This window comes from Pogonomyrmex barbatus, unplaced genomic scaffold (genome assembly GCF_055798465.1).
Source record: "Pogonomyrmex barbatus isolate J1 unplaced genomic scaffold, ASM5579846v1 scaffold19, whole genome shotgun sequence".
NCBI classification, from domain to species: Eukaryota; Metazoa; Arthropoda; class Insecta; order Hymenoptera; family Formicidae; genus Pogonomyrmex; species Pogonomyrmex barbatus.
This window is the reverse complement of record NW_028297115.1, coordinates 2195293-2216975: the sequence shown is the minus strand read 5'-3', so window position 1 is coordinate 2216975 and position 21683 is coordinate 2195293. Positions and strand designations below refer to the sequence as shown.

The 21683-nt window shown below is 31.2% G+C and overlaps 2 protein-coding genes across 8 annotated transcripts in view; one reads left to right on the top strand and one right to left on the bottom strand.

Annotated features, from left to right (window-relative positions):
• Positions 1-21683, bottom strand: part of Dh31-R (Diuretic hormone 31 Receptor) — a 188837-nt gene that overhangs the window by 2905 nt on the left and 164249 nt on the right. For all 5 annotated transcript variants that reach the window (XM_089075411.1, XM_089075410.1, XM_089075413.1 and 2 more), the window contains 7 exons: positions 11128-11219; positions 10381-10507; positions 9583-9809; positions 5200-5370; positions 4636-4759; positions 2508-2549; positions 2339-2422 (listed from right to left, as the gene is read on the bottom strand). In XM_089075411.1, the coding sequence (XP_088931537.1) occupies positions 2339-2422; positions 2508-2549; positions 4636-4759; positions 5200-5370; positions 9583-9809; positions 10381-10507; positions 11128-11219 (867 nt within the window). The remainder of the gene's footprint in view (positions 1-2338; positions 2423-2507; positions 2550-4635; positions 4760-5199; positions 5371-9582; positions 9810-10380; positions 10508-11127; positions 11220-21683) is intronic.
• Positions 328-21683, top strand: part of LOC105423168 (juvenile hormone esterase-like) — a 42797-nt gene continuing 21441 nt past the window's right edge. Inside the window, exon 1 of one of the 3 annotated variants that reach the window (XM_089075409.1) lies at positions 328-528. Coding sequence is in view for 1 of the 3 variants with exons in the window: in XM_089075405.1 (XP_088931531.1) it covers positions 19303-19313 (11 nt within the window). In the remaining 2 variants the exon portion in view is untranslated. Of the gene's footprint in view, positions 529-18547; positions 19076-19137; positions 19314-21683 lie in introns of those variants that run through there. The other 2 variants (XM_089075406.1, XM_089075405.1) reach the window with 2 other exon arrangements.

The window sequence follows — 21683 nt, the reverse complement described above, 5'->3', positions numbered from 1 at the left end:
GGGTCATATATGTACACGTATATATGTATCTCTCTTTCTTTTTCCTCTCCCCTCGCATTTCGTTCTCTCCCTCTTTCCCTCCCGTCGATGACATATGATTAGTGGCCCGTTGCGGCGCGACGTCACCCCATTAAAACGACTGCACATCCACATCACGCGGGTTAGTATGCGTGTGAGTTAGTACGCGGGTGAATTAGTCGCAAGAGAGGGACTGATCGTGTGTGTTAGTCCGCATCGCACCATTGACGAGTCGTGCATACGGGAATTTCCAATCGGCTGGGAATGTTACTCTTTCTCTCCTTTCTCTCTCTCTCTCTCTCTCTCTCTCTCTCTCTCTCTCTCTCTCTCTCTCTCTCTCTCTCTCTCTCTCTCTCTCTCAATCCCTCACTCTATTTTTCTCTATTTCTCACGCGTCAAGCACAAATTCTCATTAAAATTGCAGGGGTGTTCTCTATCACTCGTCGACGTCGAATAACGTCGAGTAGCTACATTCTAGGATTTTCTACATTGCTATTGCAGCACACAAAGGTCTGATCCACGAAATTCTGTACTTGCCACTGAAGAATCGGTGGATTAAAAGAAATTGATAGAATTCGAAATTGATAGATTCGTTTCTCGCTTTAAAAAGATTTAATTCTTTTTCTATAAATAATTTAAATTTATAGTAAAAATTAGGAATAAAATAAAGGAGAAGGTAGTATTATATGGATCATATAGATATTGTGACCATTCATAATATCTTATTAGATGACAAATTCTAGTAGTTATGGAATCATTTGTTTACCTACTATTATGCAATGGTGCTAATACACAATAATCGATTTGTTATAATTTTACATTTTCACTTTCGAGCATTTCGAAACTTTTTCATTTTAGCATTCAATTACACATACTTCTTTATTTTTTTTAAACTTGAGCATATTATCACATGAATATATGAATATACACTTGAATATTTTTTTGATATTAAACATTTTTTTCAGCTATATATATATGTTGTTATGCAAAGTTACAACAATAACATAGCATTTTGTTAACATGGTTAACTAGCGTGTTGATATATGACTGCTTTGGAGATTTTTATATTGAAGTAATTCTTCGATAATAATTTGATAAATTTAAATTATCTTCTAAGTAAGGCTAAGAATATTAAAATGAAACGGTAAAAGAGCATGTAAACTTCGGTAAACTTCGCTGAATGTACATACGTGCTATATATATTTTTTAAAAATGACAAGGTATAATATATTAAAATAACAGATGTTTCGACCTATATCAGGTCATCCTCACATTTTATTCTAATAAATTTAGTTAAAAAATTTTAAAATCTAAAAGTTTGTTTTGTAAAAACTGTTCTTTTCACAGTTTGTCTATAATCTATCTTCTAATTGAAATAAGTCAGCATCTACCTTTATCAATTTTAAAACTTCACGGTTATATTAGATTTTATTTTATTTTTATTTTATAACAAATACTATCTTTTTTAAACAAAACTAATTTTTTAAATTTATTTTTACGATGGCCATATTTCTGTATTTTTCTTTGATATGTTTCAGTGTCACTACATTTTTATAAATAATAATATTTAATGTAATAAATATTCATAACTTTGAGAACTTACTAAACAACACTTTGATGAATCATTAAGTTTTCAATTAAAATGTAATATAATCGTTAAATAATATATAATCGTTAAATTTTCAACTAATCAAATATTGATTATTAACAAAGTTATTTGTATTATTGTATAAAATATAAATAAGTGGCTATAATACCATATTCTTCTCTACATATATAATATCAAACCTTTTCTTCCATTCCCCATTGAAATATTACTAGCTAAAATTTCACAGTTTTCATTCATAACATTTCAATAATGCTTGAAGCTTGAAGCTAAATGAAAAGCAGTATTTCGTTTTCATCTTTCATTCCGATTGTTTATTTAAATAGACAAGATTGTTAGCATAACGTCAATTAAACGAATCGTCAAAACGAATTGTGACGTAGCTATGTTTTATCATCTCGAGGGAATTGAAGGGATTATTAATCTAATTGCTCGTGAGAAACACAAAATAATGAAAGTATGCCGAGAAACAGGAAGAAACAGAAAGAGGAAGACTCCCAAAGATTGTTAAATTAATCCACGATTTCGGAGATAAGGAATTCAATTCCAACGAAACGAGTTTCCTGCCATTTTCTCTTAATCCACCTGGTTCTTTTTTCGAGTTGTTATTCCTCGACGGGTGTCGTGGAAAGGTAGGCAGGAGGCGTAGGCGTCGTTTAAATCGATCAGAGCCTTGTTCGCAAGAACCCTATACTTTTCATCAATATTGCATACCGAGACTGTTGTGGCCGTGCAGGAATTGGCTCGTTTTCGCAAAAGGACGCTGCCATCCCACTTTCTCTTGAATTGTGCTATTACCTGTGCGGCACCACGAAGGAAAATATCATTACATAGAACGAAAGTTACTCTAAAGATAGAAACGACCGTAGTCATAGGAACTTACCTCCCCGTTGCAAAAGCAGAAAAGCACAGCCACACAGAGACCCTGGAAGAGAGAAATTACATTTTACCTCGAGTTCGAGGTATCGGTTCGGGGAACCGTCTCCGAAGGAAATTCTCGTTGACTTTATTACAATCTCTTTCGTATGAAATACAGAATTTCCCGGTTAACTCTCAAATTTAATCGTATCGCTGATGAACTGTGAAATTTTATTCCCTTCTTTCATTTCATTGTTGTATACATGGAAAGTTGTTCCATTTATCCCAGATGAGACTAATATTTACCGTTATTTGTATAAAATTATCCAGATGAAGAAAAGACTTTGTTACATCTTTATCTAGATGATTAGAATATATATTACCTTCATCTTTATCTTAGATAGAAAGCGTTATCTTTTGCAAATTATCTAAGTTAACGTGTAGGAATCTACAATGCGGTCAAAGAAGTCATGTAACAAACATTAATTGATTCCAAGTGAGTAATTATGAAATTTTTATATGTAGGAAATAGAAATCCAAAGTTTTAGATTTAGTTCAAATATTCTTTCAACGAACATTATTCAAAAAGCGATCGCGATATATATGTTTAAAATCATATAAATCATTTATATCATTTATATCAAGAACATGCATTAATTACGTTTCGCAGCCTCACTTATGCTATCTAATTAATAAATAGTAAAAGTTTTATAAAAATATCGTTTTTATATGTCTTGCTTAACAGCGATAAAATTATTTAGATAAATAATATATAATTTTATCTTTGATCTACATAAATTTAAATTATCTTTATCTTATTTAAGATAAATTTAAATGTAATTTATCTTATCTTTAGATGATTTTAAGTTACTTAAGCGTAATGGATGAGACTAATCATCGTAACTTCTTAACAGAATATTTTTACAAAATCATAAATGTCAGTTAAATTGGAAATGTTGTAAGCCAATATAAAGTATAGCCAAGTATAAAACGTGAGATCTATAGATCTATATTTTAGGAAAACTTGCATTTGCATCTTGCATAAATTTCTGTTTTTTACTTTTATCTTAAAACATTCCTGTATACAGATAGCAAACGTTCGAATAAAGAGACAAAGAGATTGGAAAGTTAATCAATAAATCACTTTTTGCAATGTTTCTCGCTGCACGTGACATTGTTAAGATGCGTGAATATACGTTCTAACAATCATATTTTTCAGGTGTAAAATGGTTATACCGAAAGCTTTCAAATATCAAGATAACTGCTTCACTCGAGAGAATCGCTCAATTAAATCGAGATACGATTCCATCGAGATACGATTTTATACAATATAAAGCGATTATATAACAATGTAGTCACGTCGGCGGTGTCGTGCGTGAAAGCGCAATTTCGTACAAAATTTGATTGCTCGATATTCTGGTATTGCATCGGACCAAAGTTTAGAAGGATGTCTCTTTGTCTCTGTATTTATGTCAAGAGGAAAAAAATGCAAATATTGATCAAAGAATTTATCGCTGCTAAATTTAGGCGCGATAACATTCAAATATTACGTAGCTTTTGTATCTGTATTTTTTCCATCGTACAAAAAGTCATATTTCTAAACGGAGTCTGATTGAAAAAAAAAAAAAAAAAAAAACGAATGACTGTGTCGTGTTTCGCAAAAGGTACGCGTGTACGTTTGTTTCTAACTACAATTCGTTATTTGAAACTGGAGATTTCCAAGAAAGATTAAAATCCCTTTTCATTGTAGAAAATACTCTGTGTTCAACAAATTCAATCATATTTGTAATACTATATGTATTTCAATATTCTAAATTGGCGAAAGGTAAAATTCGCTTTATTAATTTATTTGCTCGCGCGATACATTTTACACGTTATACGAAGAATTTGCGCAATATAATAAAAATTAATTTTGCATCGAAACGCAACGAATGTGTCGAAATATGTGAAACAATAGGCTGCAAATAAAATGCATATTAAATGTATGAACTTTCCGATGCCCGAAGCTTTACAATCTGATTTGATGTCTCCTCGAAATATACGCTATGATACAATTTCCTGAATATAGATACGTTTATTATACGGTCTGTATATCATTCATATATTTATTTCGCTCTTAATTATAAAGCGATAAGCGAAAGAAAAGCACCAACCTGGAAAGAAGCTGTGATTGCAGAAAGCACCTCGTAAAAGTTTTCCCAAGGATGATTCTTTGGCGGTCGAAATGGAATTACTAAATAGTGAAGACCCAAGAGAGGCACTAGAAGCAACGTGGCCCTGATAACAAAATATCAAATGTCATAAAATGCCAATGCACACATCACCTATAATTACTATGATAATCACTATATTTATTTCATAATATAATGTTTTTTTTTATATAACAACAAATTATCTGCAATTCAATTCTGCAATTCTCAATTACTTGCTTTTTATTTGATTTACTAAAAACTAACATTTTCTTTCGTGGAAGAAAAGCTGATGACATACATAATGATTACAACATCATTAACAATATCGGCTAGTATCACTGCCGAGCAAAAATTAATAAGTATTTGTCAAAATAATTGCAACTAATTTACCGTGATTAAAAAATTGCACACATGCTCATAAATCTCTGTAGAAAGGATACATTCGTTACGTTCTTTTTTGCGCTGTCATGTCAATGTACAATTTGACGTGAAAGGTAGCATACAGAAAGTGAAAAATTCAACTACCTGAAAGCTTGCAGCATAGATCGTGAAGGGCGCGTTCCAATGGCGGGACCGGCACGTAACTTCATGAGAAGAACTCGCACGATATTAAATAGGAAAAGCAGATTCAACATAGTGGAAACGCATACGGGATAAATCAGCACGTTCATATAGCTGCCCTCATTGATCCAGCACCTAATCATAATAATAATTTTATTTACTATCAACTCACTATTTATTTATCTTTTTAATTCGTTGATAGCTGATCTATACATTTTATCATGTTAATTATGATACGTAATTCTATTCTCTTTGCGATTCATATTCATTTTAATTACAGGGCTGAATGTAAAAAGAAACTGTATGAAAATAGCACTCTGAATTCTAATGAAGTATATTGTAGTAGACGTAGATGTAGTGTACACAGGTACAGGTACTCTGTTTCTCTTGCTCTCTTTCTGCACTTTTTTTTTTCTGAAACGTTGAATACGGCGGATGCGCATTCTGCCATGAAGAAGATTAATGAAATACTTATTGATTCATTAGACAACATATTCAATAATTTCTATTTTTACCGAGGCTTTGTATAAAAATGTCATTACCTATAAAAGTTATTTTTGATAGCTTGAGATATCGCATTGTATATACATAACTCGTCAAATGCGGATGTGTATATTAAATATTTTTATTAATTAAAAATAGGAAGTAATAAAGGACAGGTCCGTGAGCACCCAAGATCGATCGCACCTCGATCCTTGTGTATCTAGGTATATCCACATTCGTGTGTAGAGACGCTTAATATAAACTCCTATTCTAACAAACCTGATAGGAAGACGATGAAAAATGTCAGGAGGATAACTTCGCGGCGAGCTTCCTGTAATAAATACAGAAGGCAGAGGAAGATACATAACAGATTGGAAGATCGCTGTTAGATATTGCGTTACTGCCGTCTAGTTATAAAACATTTACTTCACATGATAGAGAGAGTGTACTACAGAAATACGTCGACGAAAATAGATGGATAAGCGAAGAGCAGCGGATGCTGAGGTCAAATCGAAGAAGATATCGCGAGAAGATTCTCGGTAAAAATAAAATCTTTCCTTCGCGATAACGATGCGTTATTAATATATGAGAACAAAGGATATAAATCAAAATTAAAAACGACTGATGATTGTATTTTGATCGAAATTTGAGAGAGAATCTTACCTCTCTTAGAAAATTTCTTAAAGTAGATGAGTAGTCACTATCCTATTAATCATCACGCGATCGTTATTGGTCATTGCTAAAGTTATTTTTTTATTTAACGTAATAAATTGCTTTAAATAAAGAAACTACTATTATGATGAAATACAAATGTTCCATAGAATTTTCTCATTCGCGATGATAATTCGATAATCGATAATATTTATTTGCTTTTAATACGAGATTGTTTTGATCGGGTACTTTATAACATGGCGACGATATAGATCGTTATCGAGCCGTTTATTTCATCAATATTCTGACATGTGGCAATCTGCGTCGCTCGTAAAGCTGTTCGTATACATATCTACGCAACATGCTTCCGGCGTCTGGTGTAAAGATTAAGCCTCGTGTTATTTCATTATTAAAGTATATCGCGTAAAGTAGTCTTCAAACGAATTTTAACATTTCCACCGAATAATAATTTTAATTAACCGATAACCATTGTTGTATCGACAATAAGCATCAACAAATAAATAAAAAGTCATTTAACACACGTAAAATCGCGAGACGATCGCGTTGTTATTCAAACGTAGATATTAATTAAATTTTATCTAATCTTTAAATAAAAATAAAATAATAATAATATAAGGATTTGCAAATGTTTTATAGCGTATTAAGTTATAGCGTATTAAGTTACAAAATGTTCACATAAGATTTGTTTAAGATCATTAGATCCAGTAAATAATACGATTGAGAAAATGTCTACAATATTGCATCAATTACTTAACACAGTTATGTACTTAAAATTTTAGCGTGGCATGTCGTGTCCAATCTTGAAACTCTACGAAAGTTTTAAAGTCAAGCGACATGCAGGCGTAATAGAAGCTGTTTATTATTATTGAACTATGGACAAACCATAGCGTTCAACGGTCGAAATTTGTATGATATGGCACTTTCATTAAATTTTGCTCTTTCATTAATTCCATAACATACTTATAACTTGACTCTCCAGCTGTGGTGGAACCTTTAAATTCTGTATTTTCGTGTAAAACTCGCGTTGCGGGAGCGCCAGCAAAGTAAAATACCCACGCGTTAGAAAGTTGCGCCACGAACCAAATAAAATGCCGTATTTGATGCAAAATGTCTCGTGCTTATCCTCGATGAATCGTTCTCTAAAAAAGGTAGACCAACAATCACTTTTTTTTGTGGCCTCGCTTTTAGTAAAATAACGAGGATACTCAAAAGCATTGATTCATTCTTGGCCATTTTCTCATAAGGTACTTTATGGGAGAAGGTAGTACTATATTTTATTATGTTATTAAATCTAAATTTCTAATCGTATCAAACTTTGAAAACTCAAAAAGCTACCTAAGTAAAACTAAATTAATCAAAAGACTCGTGAATCTTAAAAAAGAATAACGCGATGCAAAAAAGAATAACGCGTAATATCGCGAAATTTATGCAAATATTATACAAAGTGTTATGCTTTTCTTAAAACTCCTAAAAAAAAAAAAAATAAAGAAAGAATAAAGATATAAAATAGCTATTATATTGTTGATCCTGACAAATATTTCTACCTTATTTCATATTCCTACCATTTCTCCTATTTCCCCTATAATGGTCTCCTCCGTATACAAATTCATGTTTTAAAAGGCCAGAGTTTTCATGCATAAGGGATGTACACCACTACATAAAACTCTTTTTTCAAGAAAAAAGGTTTCTGCAGTAAGTTATGTAAGGTGATCCTCCTATCGTCGGCTATAAAAAGGTTTCGCACAAAAAGGTCGAACGTGGGATTTAGGAAGGCTTTACATAAGAAAAAAAGGGTCTTTGAGATCACGGGTGTACTATTCTCTTATGTGATTTAGTTATATCTAAGAAAATAGGAATTTTTTAACCTCGTTTAATAAAGACCTTAAGAGGGTCGAAATATTTCACCGCATGTCGCTTCGGGTGTGGGGAAAGATGATTACTTCGCTTATATCAAATAAACGTATTTCTCGGGCACGTATATCGATAGTTTTCGTTCAGCTGTCGTATATAATGGAACGGTAACGCGATTGTCGCATCGCGTGGTTTCGATCTTCTACCACGGCACATTTAGGTATCGTAGCTTCATAGCGGCGGGCATACCTAATTTTACCGTCACGTATGCGACCGACCGCATGCTGTGCTTGCTGAGAAATTAGTGTAGACCAGCACCCTTTCTGTGGTCGTTCGGTACCACAGGTCAATAGTCTCCTTCAACGAATCCCAAATACTTCAATTAGCTCGTTTAGTTCCCGCAGTCATTTATCGAAAACGCATTAGTATTACGTTAGTATTACGGATGCGAAAGTGAGCGTTTCCCTAATTCGATACGATCGTGTTTTTACACGAGCTACATGCCTAATCAACTGGAGAAATTGGAGCATTTGGAGATCCTGTTTATTTAGCTTTGGCTCTAATATAATTTTAAACATGTAATTATAACAAAACCACGATGAAAATGATTCAATGAAAAATCATAATTCGAAATCTGTTGCAAATATGCATATTTAATATAAATAATTCTAATGTAAACAATTTATTCTAAGCGTGTGACTAATATATATTATAATTTAAAATATAATTTACAATTTATATATGTTTATATACATATTTATTACATATGTTTATATACATATTTATATTAATATATATATATATATATATATATATATATATATAAATTAAATAAAATTTGCCATTATATATAACTTTCAATAGTGTTAAAATCTGAATGGTACTTAACTGGTACTTAAATGGTACTTTGCCTCAGTGTCTCTTCATTATTTTTGTAGAAATTGTCACTCATAAATTCAGATAAAAATAAAAGGAAAATGCTTTAATCGATTATTAGATCATAAATACTCATTTCTTTCCACGAATCACAATGTTCGATTAAAACTATAAGGAAATTACAAATGAAGTTTTGAATTTTAATTTTATAAATTAATGAGAATACGATATTGCATTAACAAATTCGACTTTAATCTCATGAAAAAATAGTAAAAGTAAATGCGATGGTAACTTTATTTCTTTTGCCTATTATATGCGATAAAAGCTTTTATAATCTACTTTGAGATTTAATCTTTTACCCAATTTTGATTTTTTTTATGCAACAAAAGCTTCTTTTGAAATGAAGCTGGTGATATAATTCGTTTTGCAAATGCACCATTGACCATTGACAAAATTATTACTTACTGTTCGGTGTCTGAAGGATTATCGCTGGATGCACGTAATGCTGTGTATAAGGTGACAATTACAGCTGGCACCGGCCATCCGAGTCCCATCAACCAATTCACTAATTTGTGCTCACTAGTGAATGCGCTCACTAGCAGCGTGTGCAAATAGAATCCTTCGCAGAGCATCCAAGCGTAGTTTGTTAATAGAAAGTAATGAAGGAGCACGTGCAGAACGCGACATGGTATCTGCAAAGCACGACAGTTCATGAACGCCTCTTCAAAGTCACTCAAGTTGTATTCGCTTGCAAACTATTGAAATAATTGTGCCATCAGACTTAAATGTAATATAGCGATATGTATCCTTACGGTACTAATAGATTTCATTTGTAATGCTGTAATAGAAAAATTATCATTTCTAACAATTATATAATTATTATTCGATGTATTTACCATTGAAGAATATTTCATGCATTTAGATGGGTATCGCAATTTGTCTGATTAATTGTATTCTGTATATTCAGCTTATGCTGAACAAACAGTTTTTAGTCAGCGTAGATAATTTTGTGGTATTTTCACAGACGTGATTTAATTTTATATAAAAATTGTAATGTACATTCCTTTTCCGTACAGATTAAATGACCACAAAAAAAAAGAAGCTATAGATTTTAAGATTTTAATGAGAGCATGAATGCTATTTTTCTCCATTATTTTAACAATCAAATCTTAACTTACAAATAAAAAATAAGTCTTTATACTGATATATCTTTATAGATTTTTTTCATAATCATTAAATAAATATTATATTCTTAATACTTACGCCATTATTAAGTAATAGATCCGTATTCGCTACTATGAATCTGTACCAAATCAACCATAAGGCATTGTTGACTGCGAACGAGGTGAATAGATTCATATGCAGCGTGATCCGCGCACATCTGAGAGACCTGTATGTGTAGAAACAAGAAAGTTCTTTCAATTGTACTTCTCTGAAGCCTTTTCAACGAGCCCTAATTTCTCGCGACATAGAAAAGAAAAAGAAAGATCTGAAAGTTCACCGAATAAAAGCAAAAAAACATCCGTCTAGATTAGACCATTATTTAATCTGCACTCTGGTTTGATGTCTCGAAAGTTAATAATCTAATTGATATTTTTGGCAATAAAAAAAGACACATACTTAAGTACATCTGTAACTTATTTAAGCGATTTAAATGATTGTAGGAATATTGTTATATTATTAATACAATGATTTAATATTTCTAAAAATAAATTAAGAATTTTTAATATTCTCAAACGATACGCTCTTTTCGCGTTTCATCTTTCAAAATCTTTAAAAAATCTGTTTCTTAAGTTTTGGAGGAATCTGCAAGTCTTATTATTGAATTAAAAATAAGAGATATTATGTCTCTCCTCTTAAGCGATCCAATTTAGACATATCTGCAACGCAGAATACTTTCGAAAGTAATTTTCAAAGTTTTTGCATTAACGTACTCCAGAACGCATACAAATTTTAACATCCTGTCGAGGTAGCGAAGATAATAACAATGTCGATAAATTTGTAACTTACCGGAAGTACGTGAGAATTCCTAAAGAAAGCAATAGAGCTACCAAGGATATCGCGTATCCCACCTCGTAGATTCCATTTATGCTTTGCTGCCACTGTAATCATATTATAAAAAATGTGAAGTTTGATTCTCGCACTTTAGACTGCCTTGATAATTTTTAGAGTGGTCCCTTAATTTTTATTAATCCATATTATGCGGACGATGGGAAAGTTATGATTCTATTATTTTGTCACAAAATTTCACAATTTTAAATTGAAAGTCGACCACGATATAGCTAGATTGCGAGTAACGTGAATCTGACCTCAATCGTTTCTTTGATTAATTATCACATCGTCGTTGCAATCTCGCTACGCGTCCATGAAAGAGGCTAACTGCTATCTTGATTTGTTATAATATCGTGTGCTAAAAATATACTTTTTAAAAAAATATTAATAAAAATTTGGAAGCTTGATAAATAACGTTGCTTGAAATGTATAAAATGTTGAAAACGCTTTCAAAAATTTAATTAAAAATAATATTTTGTAACTAAATTTAAGTTTTTTGCACTGTATAAGCTTAGTTATAAATTTTTCATATACGTATAAAATAAAAAGAGATTAAATAAGTTTTCTTCGAGAACAAAAAGAAAAGATTGCAACACAGAGAAATAGTGCAATTAAAACTTGATTAGTAATCAGTAATCATGTTTAAAAGATACGAAAAATATCTCTTTTTTTAAATATATTCCGAATTAAAACTTTCTAAAAAAACTTATATTTGTCTACCGTTCAGATCATAACGGCATTACGACATTGTCGTAAACGTATTTTCGTAACAATATTTCAACTTGCAACTAATTTCCGGAAAACCGGCGGATTTTATGAACGCTAACAAGTCGAGGAATCTCAGAGTTTCGAAAAGTGCTCATTAAAAAACCACGAGTCTCACTCGAAATCCATTCTCCCATTTTTTTTTCCTTTTTTTTTTCGAAATATGCAGCAACGCAGTTCGTTCGATGTTGTCGTTTTAAAATTCATCCGCTTACTGGATCCTCCGTGTCCCTCGGCCCTCTCGCAACTAACATACTTCCTTTATGCCGTCGCATGCAAATCTTGCCGCATCTGCAAAGCAAAGTCGGCGAGTAATAGGGCTTCGTAACGTTGTCCTATGTATGACAAATGTCTGCCAGGCACGAAGTGTTTATGAGGCTGGCCACCTGAAAACCTACCTCTCATGACCTACGTCAAGGACGGTCGAACTTGGAAAATTAATCGAGCTTGTCTCGACTACGAAAATTCGGACTTTGTCCGAAAGCCCGGGCGTATGACTCCGCTTGTTAAATATGCAAAGCGAGCGTACGCTCGGCGCTTAACGATCAAAAGAATCTATTTCTATATTTATTAGAAGTGAAAGATGATAGAGCGCGCGCCTCGACGAAAACCGATTAACCCATTGTTCCCAACGGAGTAGAAAGCAGCATTATTTTCCGCCATCATACAAACGTCACGTTATTTATTAACATTATGGTTGCACGAAAGCCTACAAGTCTGTGCTTTCATGTTCTAGCACTACTTACGGACATGGCGCTGCAGCTTAAATCGCGCGCAAATGTGAATTAATATTTAACTCCCGAATGCATAAATCTCTTTGCAGTACCGGTGATTACGTGAACGTTCTCGCAAAAAAGATTGTCAAAAAAACATGGAAATTATCTACGTATATGCACAATTGATTCTTTAAGTCTCAAACAATTTATACAATTATAAAAATTTATTAATTTTATTATTACGTTTTACGAGATATTATTAATTTGCGCCGGCAAATTATGTGTCACCGAAAAATCAATTTTTCCCAAGTGTTTGAGATTATTAGAGTTATATCATCGAGATGAAGTTATGACTAACCCGTAATAATATTTCAATATGAAATATCAAGAACATTTCGTTATTAATTCTAGGTGGAATAAAAGCAATATTTTGACGTTAGGTTTCTCATTTGTGAGAAATTGAGTAATAAAGAGAATTGGATGATATCAAATATGATACAGCACGTTGAAAGTGGAATGCGGCGAGTTTATATCCTTAATTAATCCATACCTTTGATCGAATCGGTGAATATTATCATTATGAAAATTAGGTTGAAACCGTACAGCTTTAAGCGGATTTATACTGCGCTACGGTAGTCGGTGCTAAATAATTCATGAAGTCCGGGTATACGTAGTCTTCGGATACTCCAAGCTCTTGAGGTTACACGGCACTTGATAGTGTTACACTTAATAGTGTAGATAGGTAAGGCCGCGGGTCTCTCTCTCTTCTTCGGCCGGTCCGATCGGATTAACCGGAAATTATACTGCTGTTGCATGCTGGGACACGATAAATTTTATCAACGCGAACAGAACGATAATTGTATTCCCGCCGCTTTGCTCTTGGTTTATTATGTATCGATAGCGAGGATTACACTATCTCCCGCGCTACATTGCAGCTTATTGTCGTTTGCATCTGCGATCCCGTTAATATTAGGAGATAGATGAATCCTCAATTTCGTACGTGTCGTATTGTCGGATTGAAATCGGGCTATCGCTGTTTACCGATCGTATTGGATTTGGCGCGAAGTTCGCGCTGCGAACGCAATGAATTCGTTCGGTAACGTTCGGTACGTGACAATATCATGTGTGATATCATCAATTCGATGGGGAGAAATACAAATTTATAAAATAATAAATTGACTGAAGTTACACGGCAAATATCTACACATTACACCACATATTATCGATTATTATATTATTATAAATATCTATCTTTTTTGTTTTTATATTATTTAAAAAGTATTCATATTTGTGTATTATAAAAATATTAATATTCTGTGTATTTGTGTGTGTGTGTGTGTGTGTGTGTGTGTGTGTGTGTGTGTGTGTGTGTGTGTGTATATATATTCATTTATTTATTTATTTCTTGCCTTTCAGCTTTGAAACGGGTTTTACATCTTACATAACAATGTATAAATCTAAGACATATTAATATGATATATAAATATTTTCTTAAGCTTAGTAATTTTGGTTAAATCTCTTTCTGACTTTGCTATATGCCTATCTTCCTATTTTTTTATACTTTTTTGTTTGTTCTCTTTCCTTGCTTTTACGATTTTCTTCATCCAACTGATTTCTTCCCTCTTTTCTCCTAGCAATTGACTTATTCTTCTGACTTTATCTTGTGTTATCTCTTATTATTTCTATACATTTTGTCGCCAAATGTTCTAATGTTTCAACCTTAGTATGGCACAACCTGTATACGTTCTTATCCTGTTCGCGCCAGTATCTATTATTTAATTCTTCGTTTCCGCATCTAAATCTCGCAATAATTCTTTGAAAGTCTTTATGACTACCTTTCCTTAAATATTCGGGTGCCCCTATCGTACATAATTCTTTATATCTTTTCCCATATTTTGACTCCTGGATTTTATTATGTTGTATTTATTTTTGTACTTCTAGGTCCCTTGCTGTTAGTTTACTTACCTCGCGTCCTCTCTACAGTTTTTAACTTCTCTTCCCGACATTCCATTTCTTTTTCCGACTCCCATCTTCTCTTATTTTCGCTGTTTCTTTCTATTTCCCTAAAGCATTCTATCAATATTTGTTATCTGATTTCTCCCTTATTTTTTGCTCAAATTTAATCGTCCTTTTATCTTTTTTCCTTCCATCCCCTTTCTTAAACATTTTTTTACACTGAGAATTAATTCCTTTTTCCCTAAAAAACTTGAAAATCTATTTAACATTTCTCTCATATCGTTAGCTTCCTTCGCCATCTATACGATGTCATCTGCATACGCAAGATTCTATATCTTCTCTTTGTTGATCACCAGACGCCCCGCCTGTCTCTTGCGGAGCACCTCCTCTAAATCCGCTATGTATATTGCGAACAGTGTTGGTCTTTGTCTCCTGTTGGCATTTGTCCAGAACTTCTTAGAATATTTTCCGTTTACTAGCACAGTATTAACTGTTTCCTCGTATATTTTCTCTATTCTTTTTATCAAATATCTATTTAATTCTTTTTTCTTCATGATTGTCCATAATTTTTCTCTATTTATGACATCGAAGACCGCTTTCAAATCTGCGAAAAAAGCATATACTTTTCTTCCTTTTTTTATTTATTTCCTTTTCCATAGCATAGTTTAATATATAAATATTATCCATCGTGCTACATTTTTTCCTGAACCCTGCTTGCGTATCTGGAAGAATCTTATTTTTCTCTACCTCCTTTTTGAGCCTTTCTACTATAATCATGGCGTAGATTTTATATGCCGTGTTGAGAAGCGAGATACCGCGTTACCTTATCGTCACCTTTTTTATATATAGGAACTATCACTCCCTTCCTCCAACTATTTGGGAAATTTTCTCCCTTCCAAACTCTGTAAGACCTCTAATAACCTGTGTTTTGCCTCATCTGTACAGTAATCAGGCTTCATTTTTTACTTCATCTTTGCCCACGGCTTTCTTCTTCTTCAGTTTCTTTATTTGGTTTTTCATTTCTGTTAGGGTGATCTCATCTTTTGTATCTGATATTTATTGTTTCTCTTTTGTTGCCGTTTTCCTTTCTGTCTGTTCCTCAGAGAAGTCCCATAACATGTTGTCTCCATTCCTCTTTTAAAATTCGTCTTGTTTTCTCTTTTTCTTCTCTCCATGTTTATGTATTTCCATGTTTCCGTTTCCGTACGTGTATTCGTATATTATATCTCTCTTACATTTAGATAAAATAAAAATTTTATACAAAAGTAAAATCTATGTTTTTAAAATAAACTATTAAAATTTCGCCTTTTTTATTTTTATAATCACGAAAACTCAAATCGAGTTTTTACCAGAATAAAATAAAATAATAAAAACTTAAATAATAAAGATTGCGTATCTGGAATAAAATAATAAAAATTTAATAAATTAAATAATAAAATAGAATAGATAAAATAATAGAAATAAGATAATAAAAATTTTAAATGGACACAAATTCTAATACAAATATTGCGTCAGTTTTATGTGTGCAAAATGAAGTTATTTGTATATCTCTTCATAAGCAATTATGCTAAAGGCGTTGCATTAATTATGTGGATGCTATGCAATGTTATATGAATAATAATGTCATTGGTTCACATACATATGTCAAAAAATCTTTTTACTCTAATAATTTAAATAATATTTTAATTATTTTAGAAAGATAATGACAATAAATAATAAAGATAATAATAATAATTATGAATTTTATTTTAGAAGATAAATCTTTTAAAAAGTTTATATATATTTTTATTTACATTTTAACAATAAACGAAATTTAGATTATATTTTATTTCCTATTTTTGACTATTAATATTTCAAAAAAGTAAGCAGACTGTACAATTTATTACAAAAAGTTACAAAGAGCTACTTTTAAATTAATGATAATGGAAGTATTTCTAACTTTCCCTTTCCTTTGTATTTCATTAACCAATCTTTACTATCTCTCTCCAAGGACTAAGAGGTGCAAATTTAAGCCTTAGTTCATTCATGTGGACAGCATCGGTTCTGTTGCATCGGTTCTGTAAAAGAGAGTGCACTTTAGAAACTAGTGTCTCTCTCTCTAGAAAAAATTTTATAGAAAGGAGATGTCAATCAAGCCTTTATAGAAAGGAGATGTCAATCAAGCCTTTATAGAAAGGAGATGTCAAGAAAGCGGATGTCAAGCCTAAAAAACTGAAAAATCAATCTGTTGTCAAATATGAGAGAAAAATAATTAAGATCACTGGAGTGATTCACATATTCACAAAATAATTGTAAGTTTTTTAAATAATTTTGAATTTTTTATTTTTTTGCGTATTTTTTTGTACTATCAATAGATATAATCTAAAATCTTCATTTTCGCATGTAAAAAACAAACAATAATAGAATTCAGCCAAAAAGACCTTCTAAAACTAAGAGTAAATATATAATTATATTTATAATTATATAGAAAAATGTTTAAAAAAATTATATTGATTTATATTTGTATTGTTTTTTAAACATTTATTGTATCCTTATATAAAATAAATTTTATTTTAAATATAAAAAGCTTTTTTTTATAAAAAAAATGTTTTCCCAGATAATAGGCGTCATTTAGATATCAAATACAAGGCATGTTTCGTACTAATGACGTGATCAAAAAATGACGGTCAATGATAATCATTTTATTAATATCTTCTTGGAGACATTATGTCTCGCCATTATGACATAATATTTCGGTCCTATAATATACAATTATGATTGCATTATAAAAAAAAGTATTCTTTAAATTCTATAAGTTTTATTTAAGTAATAGTATAAGTCTTTAACATAATATAATAAAAACAATAACGGGCGATATTTTTATCATTGGAAATTTTATTGAACATTCATCTTTATATTTCTATTCCTGCAATTCATTATTTAATATATGTAAATAATATATGTAATTGTTGTTAAAGAATTAAGTGATTTCAAAGTATGGCTTATTGACATTAGTAGCAAATGTTTTTTGTATTACTTTAATTTTTATACTTTATATTGTATTAGTTTAATTATTAATAATTTTTATGTACGTCTATCATTAATACATGATTTATAAATTGATTATATTATATATTGATTATAAAGTTTATATGGAACTGTGAAAGTTTGGAAAGGCAAAACAAATTGTACACACACACACACACACACACACACACACACACACACACACACGCGCGCGCGCGCGCGCGCGCGCGTGACAAATAAGGAGTGCTTCTAGATGATGAAATAAAATAGAAATTAAGAATAAAAAATTGCAATTAAGACTCGTTTTTTAATTATAAATGTTTAAATACATAATTATTGTGAAATATATCTTATTTTTTATACAAAAAAACATCATACGATGTCGTTATACATAATGACATCAAAATATATTATCTTTAGTAGATAATAATTAGAAAGAAAATAATTAAGAAAATATTAAGAAAGTAATAATAATTTAGTAGATAAGATTTTGTGACATTCCACTGTCATTAGTACATTTTAAACATTCAATATTGATTATTGAATGATCAAAGTCTAATATCTCATTGACGTGTTTATTATCTGGTGTGTTTATTATTCTTTATATTTCGTGTACAAGACATCATGTTTAACTTACGAAATAATTAGAGTTTCTGAAAAAGATTACATATGGTATATTTTTTTTTCATAAAGTACAAAATTTGAACTAAATAATCCAAAGAGAATTTTTTATTTTCATTTTTTTTTAAATTAAAAATTTCCAAAAATGTCAAATCTTTTTTTCCCCAATTACTTTAGAAAATGTTAAAAATAAATTATTTGCCAATATCTTTGTCCTAACTTAATTACATAAAATCTTAGATATTAAGATCTCGAAAAAGAGATATATGAATTTTTTCAAAATTTTTATCTAAGTATTATAAAATAAAAGCGAACTCCAATGACATATATAATCACTATTACGGTACCACAAAAATGTTCACTCTAAAAGTTAAAAAAAAGTTTTGGAGTGCTTGCTCTGGTGTGCCGGCTTTAAGAAATTTAGAAATTTTCAAGAATTAAATTTCGAAACTGCGAATGGATAGCAAAATCTTGTTTATTAAATACAAATTAAACTAGTAGGACTTTACTTATCATTAATTCTATATTTAAACATAGATTATAATAATTAAATTGTAAATTAGAAGATTATTCAAATGCATAATATATATGCATATACGCGAAGAAAAGTTCAAGGCCAATATCATGCAAATATTAGATAACGTTTGATAACAGACTTTATAATCAAGTTGTGCAACTTGTCCATTTTCAGTTCTTTCCACTGCTTGATACTGTAATAAACATTTGTCATACAAATTCTTGTGAAACTTTGTTCAAACTTGGGCTTCCTTCGTTTTAAAGTGATTTCTTCTAGGAAATCTTCAAAATATCACACATATCGACATCGAAGTAGCATTGAAATTGTAAGTTCACGTACATCATACTTTTGATTATATTATATTTTCAATTACAGGGCACTCTATGTAATTTTGTAAAAAGCGCTTTTAGGTAATAAATACGCTGCAAATGATTTCCTTTTAAAATGATTGCCAAACAAAAGCGAACAAGTTAATACTGCCGATGAGAATTTCAATCAATTTACATACTTTCGGAGGACGGAACTGATTCAGTACACAACCGTTACCGTCCAATGCATTTTAAGTGCGTTTATTTGCATAAGCTGTTTCCTGGTTTTACGATAATATTTATCTTAGAGTTAGTCCAGATGTTGCCGATGTTAGAAATGCGAATCGATGATCATATGTAAACGTGTTCGTTGTGTACGGGAACGAATACAAAGGCTTTTGTCGTACCGTCGCAGCACTACGAGCGCAAAGAATCGGTTTCATTTGAAAATGCAACAGCACGTATGCGACGAGAATTCAACTCACGTCAGATACGTGTGAATTAAAAACTCTGGAATAGACCGCCATCTCTGCGAGAAGTAAATGTATCACCACGTAATTTGCAAAAAAAAAAAAAAAAGAGAGAGAAAAAAGAGAAAAGGAAAAGGGAACGAGAGATAGATAAAGGATGCGCGTACAAAGGTAACTCGGTTGTGGCGGCATATCATTAGCGGATCACTAATGAATCCGTTTGCAATTTCGTGTTCTATAAAATAGTTGTCGAGAGGTAAAAGATTTGAGGAAGATTATTCGGGTAAAAATCACTCAGGTAGATTACCTAGCTGGACAAGAATGAAAATGGTACATGCAAAAATATATTCTCCCAAGCTTTTCCGCTAAGTCGTCTGACTCTCGTTCTGTGGACCCGAAAGATAAGTGCGCGCATCTTATCATTATTTATAAAATAGAGCACTGCGATGGAGTATTTTTGACCATTTCGCACTTTCTGCGTCTGCACTTTCAAGTCTTTATAAATAACTGCAATTCGCGTGAATTCGCGCGACATTCGTCTTTTTCCTTATTACGTAAATTGTAATTATGCGAATGTGCAAACATGGTAATATCTAAATTTGTTTTGAATTTTCATGTGACATGCAATAGGGAATAAAATCCGAATGCGAGACATTCCGATTTTATATTTTAGATAGCTTGGAAAATTCGATATCTAAAATCTGAGACAAAACTGAATAGTTGTACGTACGGTCATATATCTAAACGTAATATTTGTTTATCTAGAAAGCATCAAACAACACGATTTTTCAAATTTCTTTTATGCTACCAGTATCTTTTCTTATATATACATAATTAAATAACAATAAAAATAACATAATAATTCTTTAAAAGAATTAATATTTGAAAATTATCTTTTTATAAATTTATATCCACTCTCAATTTTTTAAAGAATTATTTTATTCTTGTTTCTCATGTACAAAGTGCTCATATAAAGTGTTACAAGTTTATAATTTTAAAAATATCTATCTCACTAAAAAATTGTTCATGAGAAAGTCTCGAATTCGAGAACTCATTCTAACATAAACAAAAATTCGCTCCTTCTCCTCTTTGAAAGGAAACGAGGTAATTTCATAACTTCAAATGGAACCTCCTATAAATTGTTACGTATTTGGATTCTATGGGAAAGACCAAGTAAATTTTACCTGAAACATTCTTTGAAAAATGCTTCTGTCAAAAATTATAAATATTGAAACTTTAAAGTAGAGAATATTCAAACTAATGGTAAAACCATAAATTATTGACCATTAACAATTAAACATTTATTAAGTCGGGAAAGTCCTGTTCAATGGCCCTCTCGTTTACCTAACCTTACACTTTTGAACTATTTTTTTATGGGAATATATCAAAGAGAAAGTCATGGCTCAACCACCTATGACGAATAAAGATTTAAAACGAAAAATACATGAAGCTTATTAATGCTAACGTAATCCTAGAAATGTTACCTAGAATTAAACAAAATGTTGAAAGAATTAATAAATATTTAATTGTGAATGATCAATAGTTTGAACATTTAATAAAATAAAAAACAGAAAAAACTATGAAGTCTTTTATTTAATTTATAGTTTTACCATTTTATTTATAGTTTTACCATTAGTTTGAATATTCTTTACTTTAAAGTTTCAATGTTTATAATTTTTGATAGAAGCATTTTTCAAAAAAATGTTTCGGATAAAATTTACTTGTTTTTACCCGTAGAATCCAAGTATGTAATGTATAGAAGGTCCTATTTGAAGTTATAAAGTTACCCCTTCAAGGGGGAGATGGAGTGAATTTTTATTTACGTAGTTAGAAAGGTTCCTCGAATACATGAAACTTTCTCATAAACAATTTTTAGTGCGACAAATATTTTCAAGGTTATTAACTTGTAATAGTGTTTATGTGAGCCACCCTGTATATTTAATAAGTGAATCTATTTCTCTCACTCTTTTCACAAGCTCCATATATTTTCTCGCAAAATTTAAAAGCATTACTCGCTTCTTTTGAATCACTCTTCTCGTTTCACATGATATTGAAAAGTTTGCTACAAGAATTTGACCCTAAAGACGGAAAGGAATTCCATGGCGAGTATTATGTTCGCAATGTCAGTAGTGTCGCGACGAAAAAGGCGCGAGTA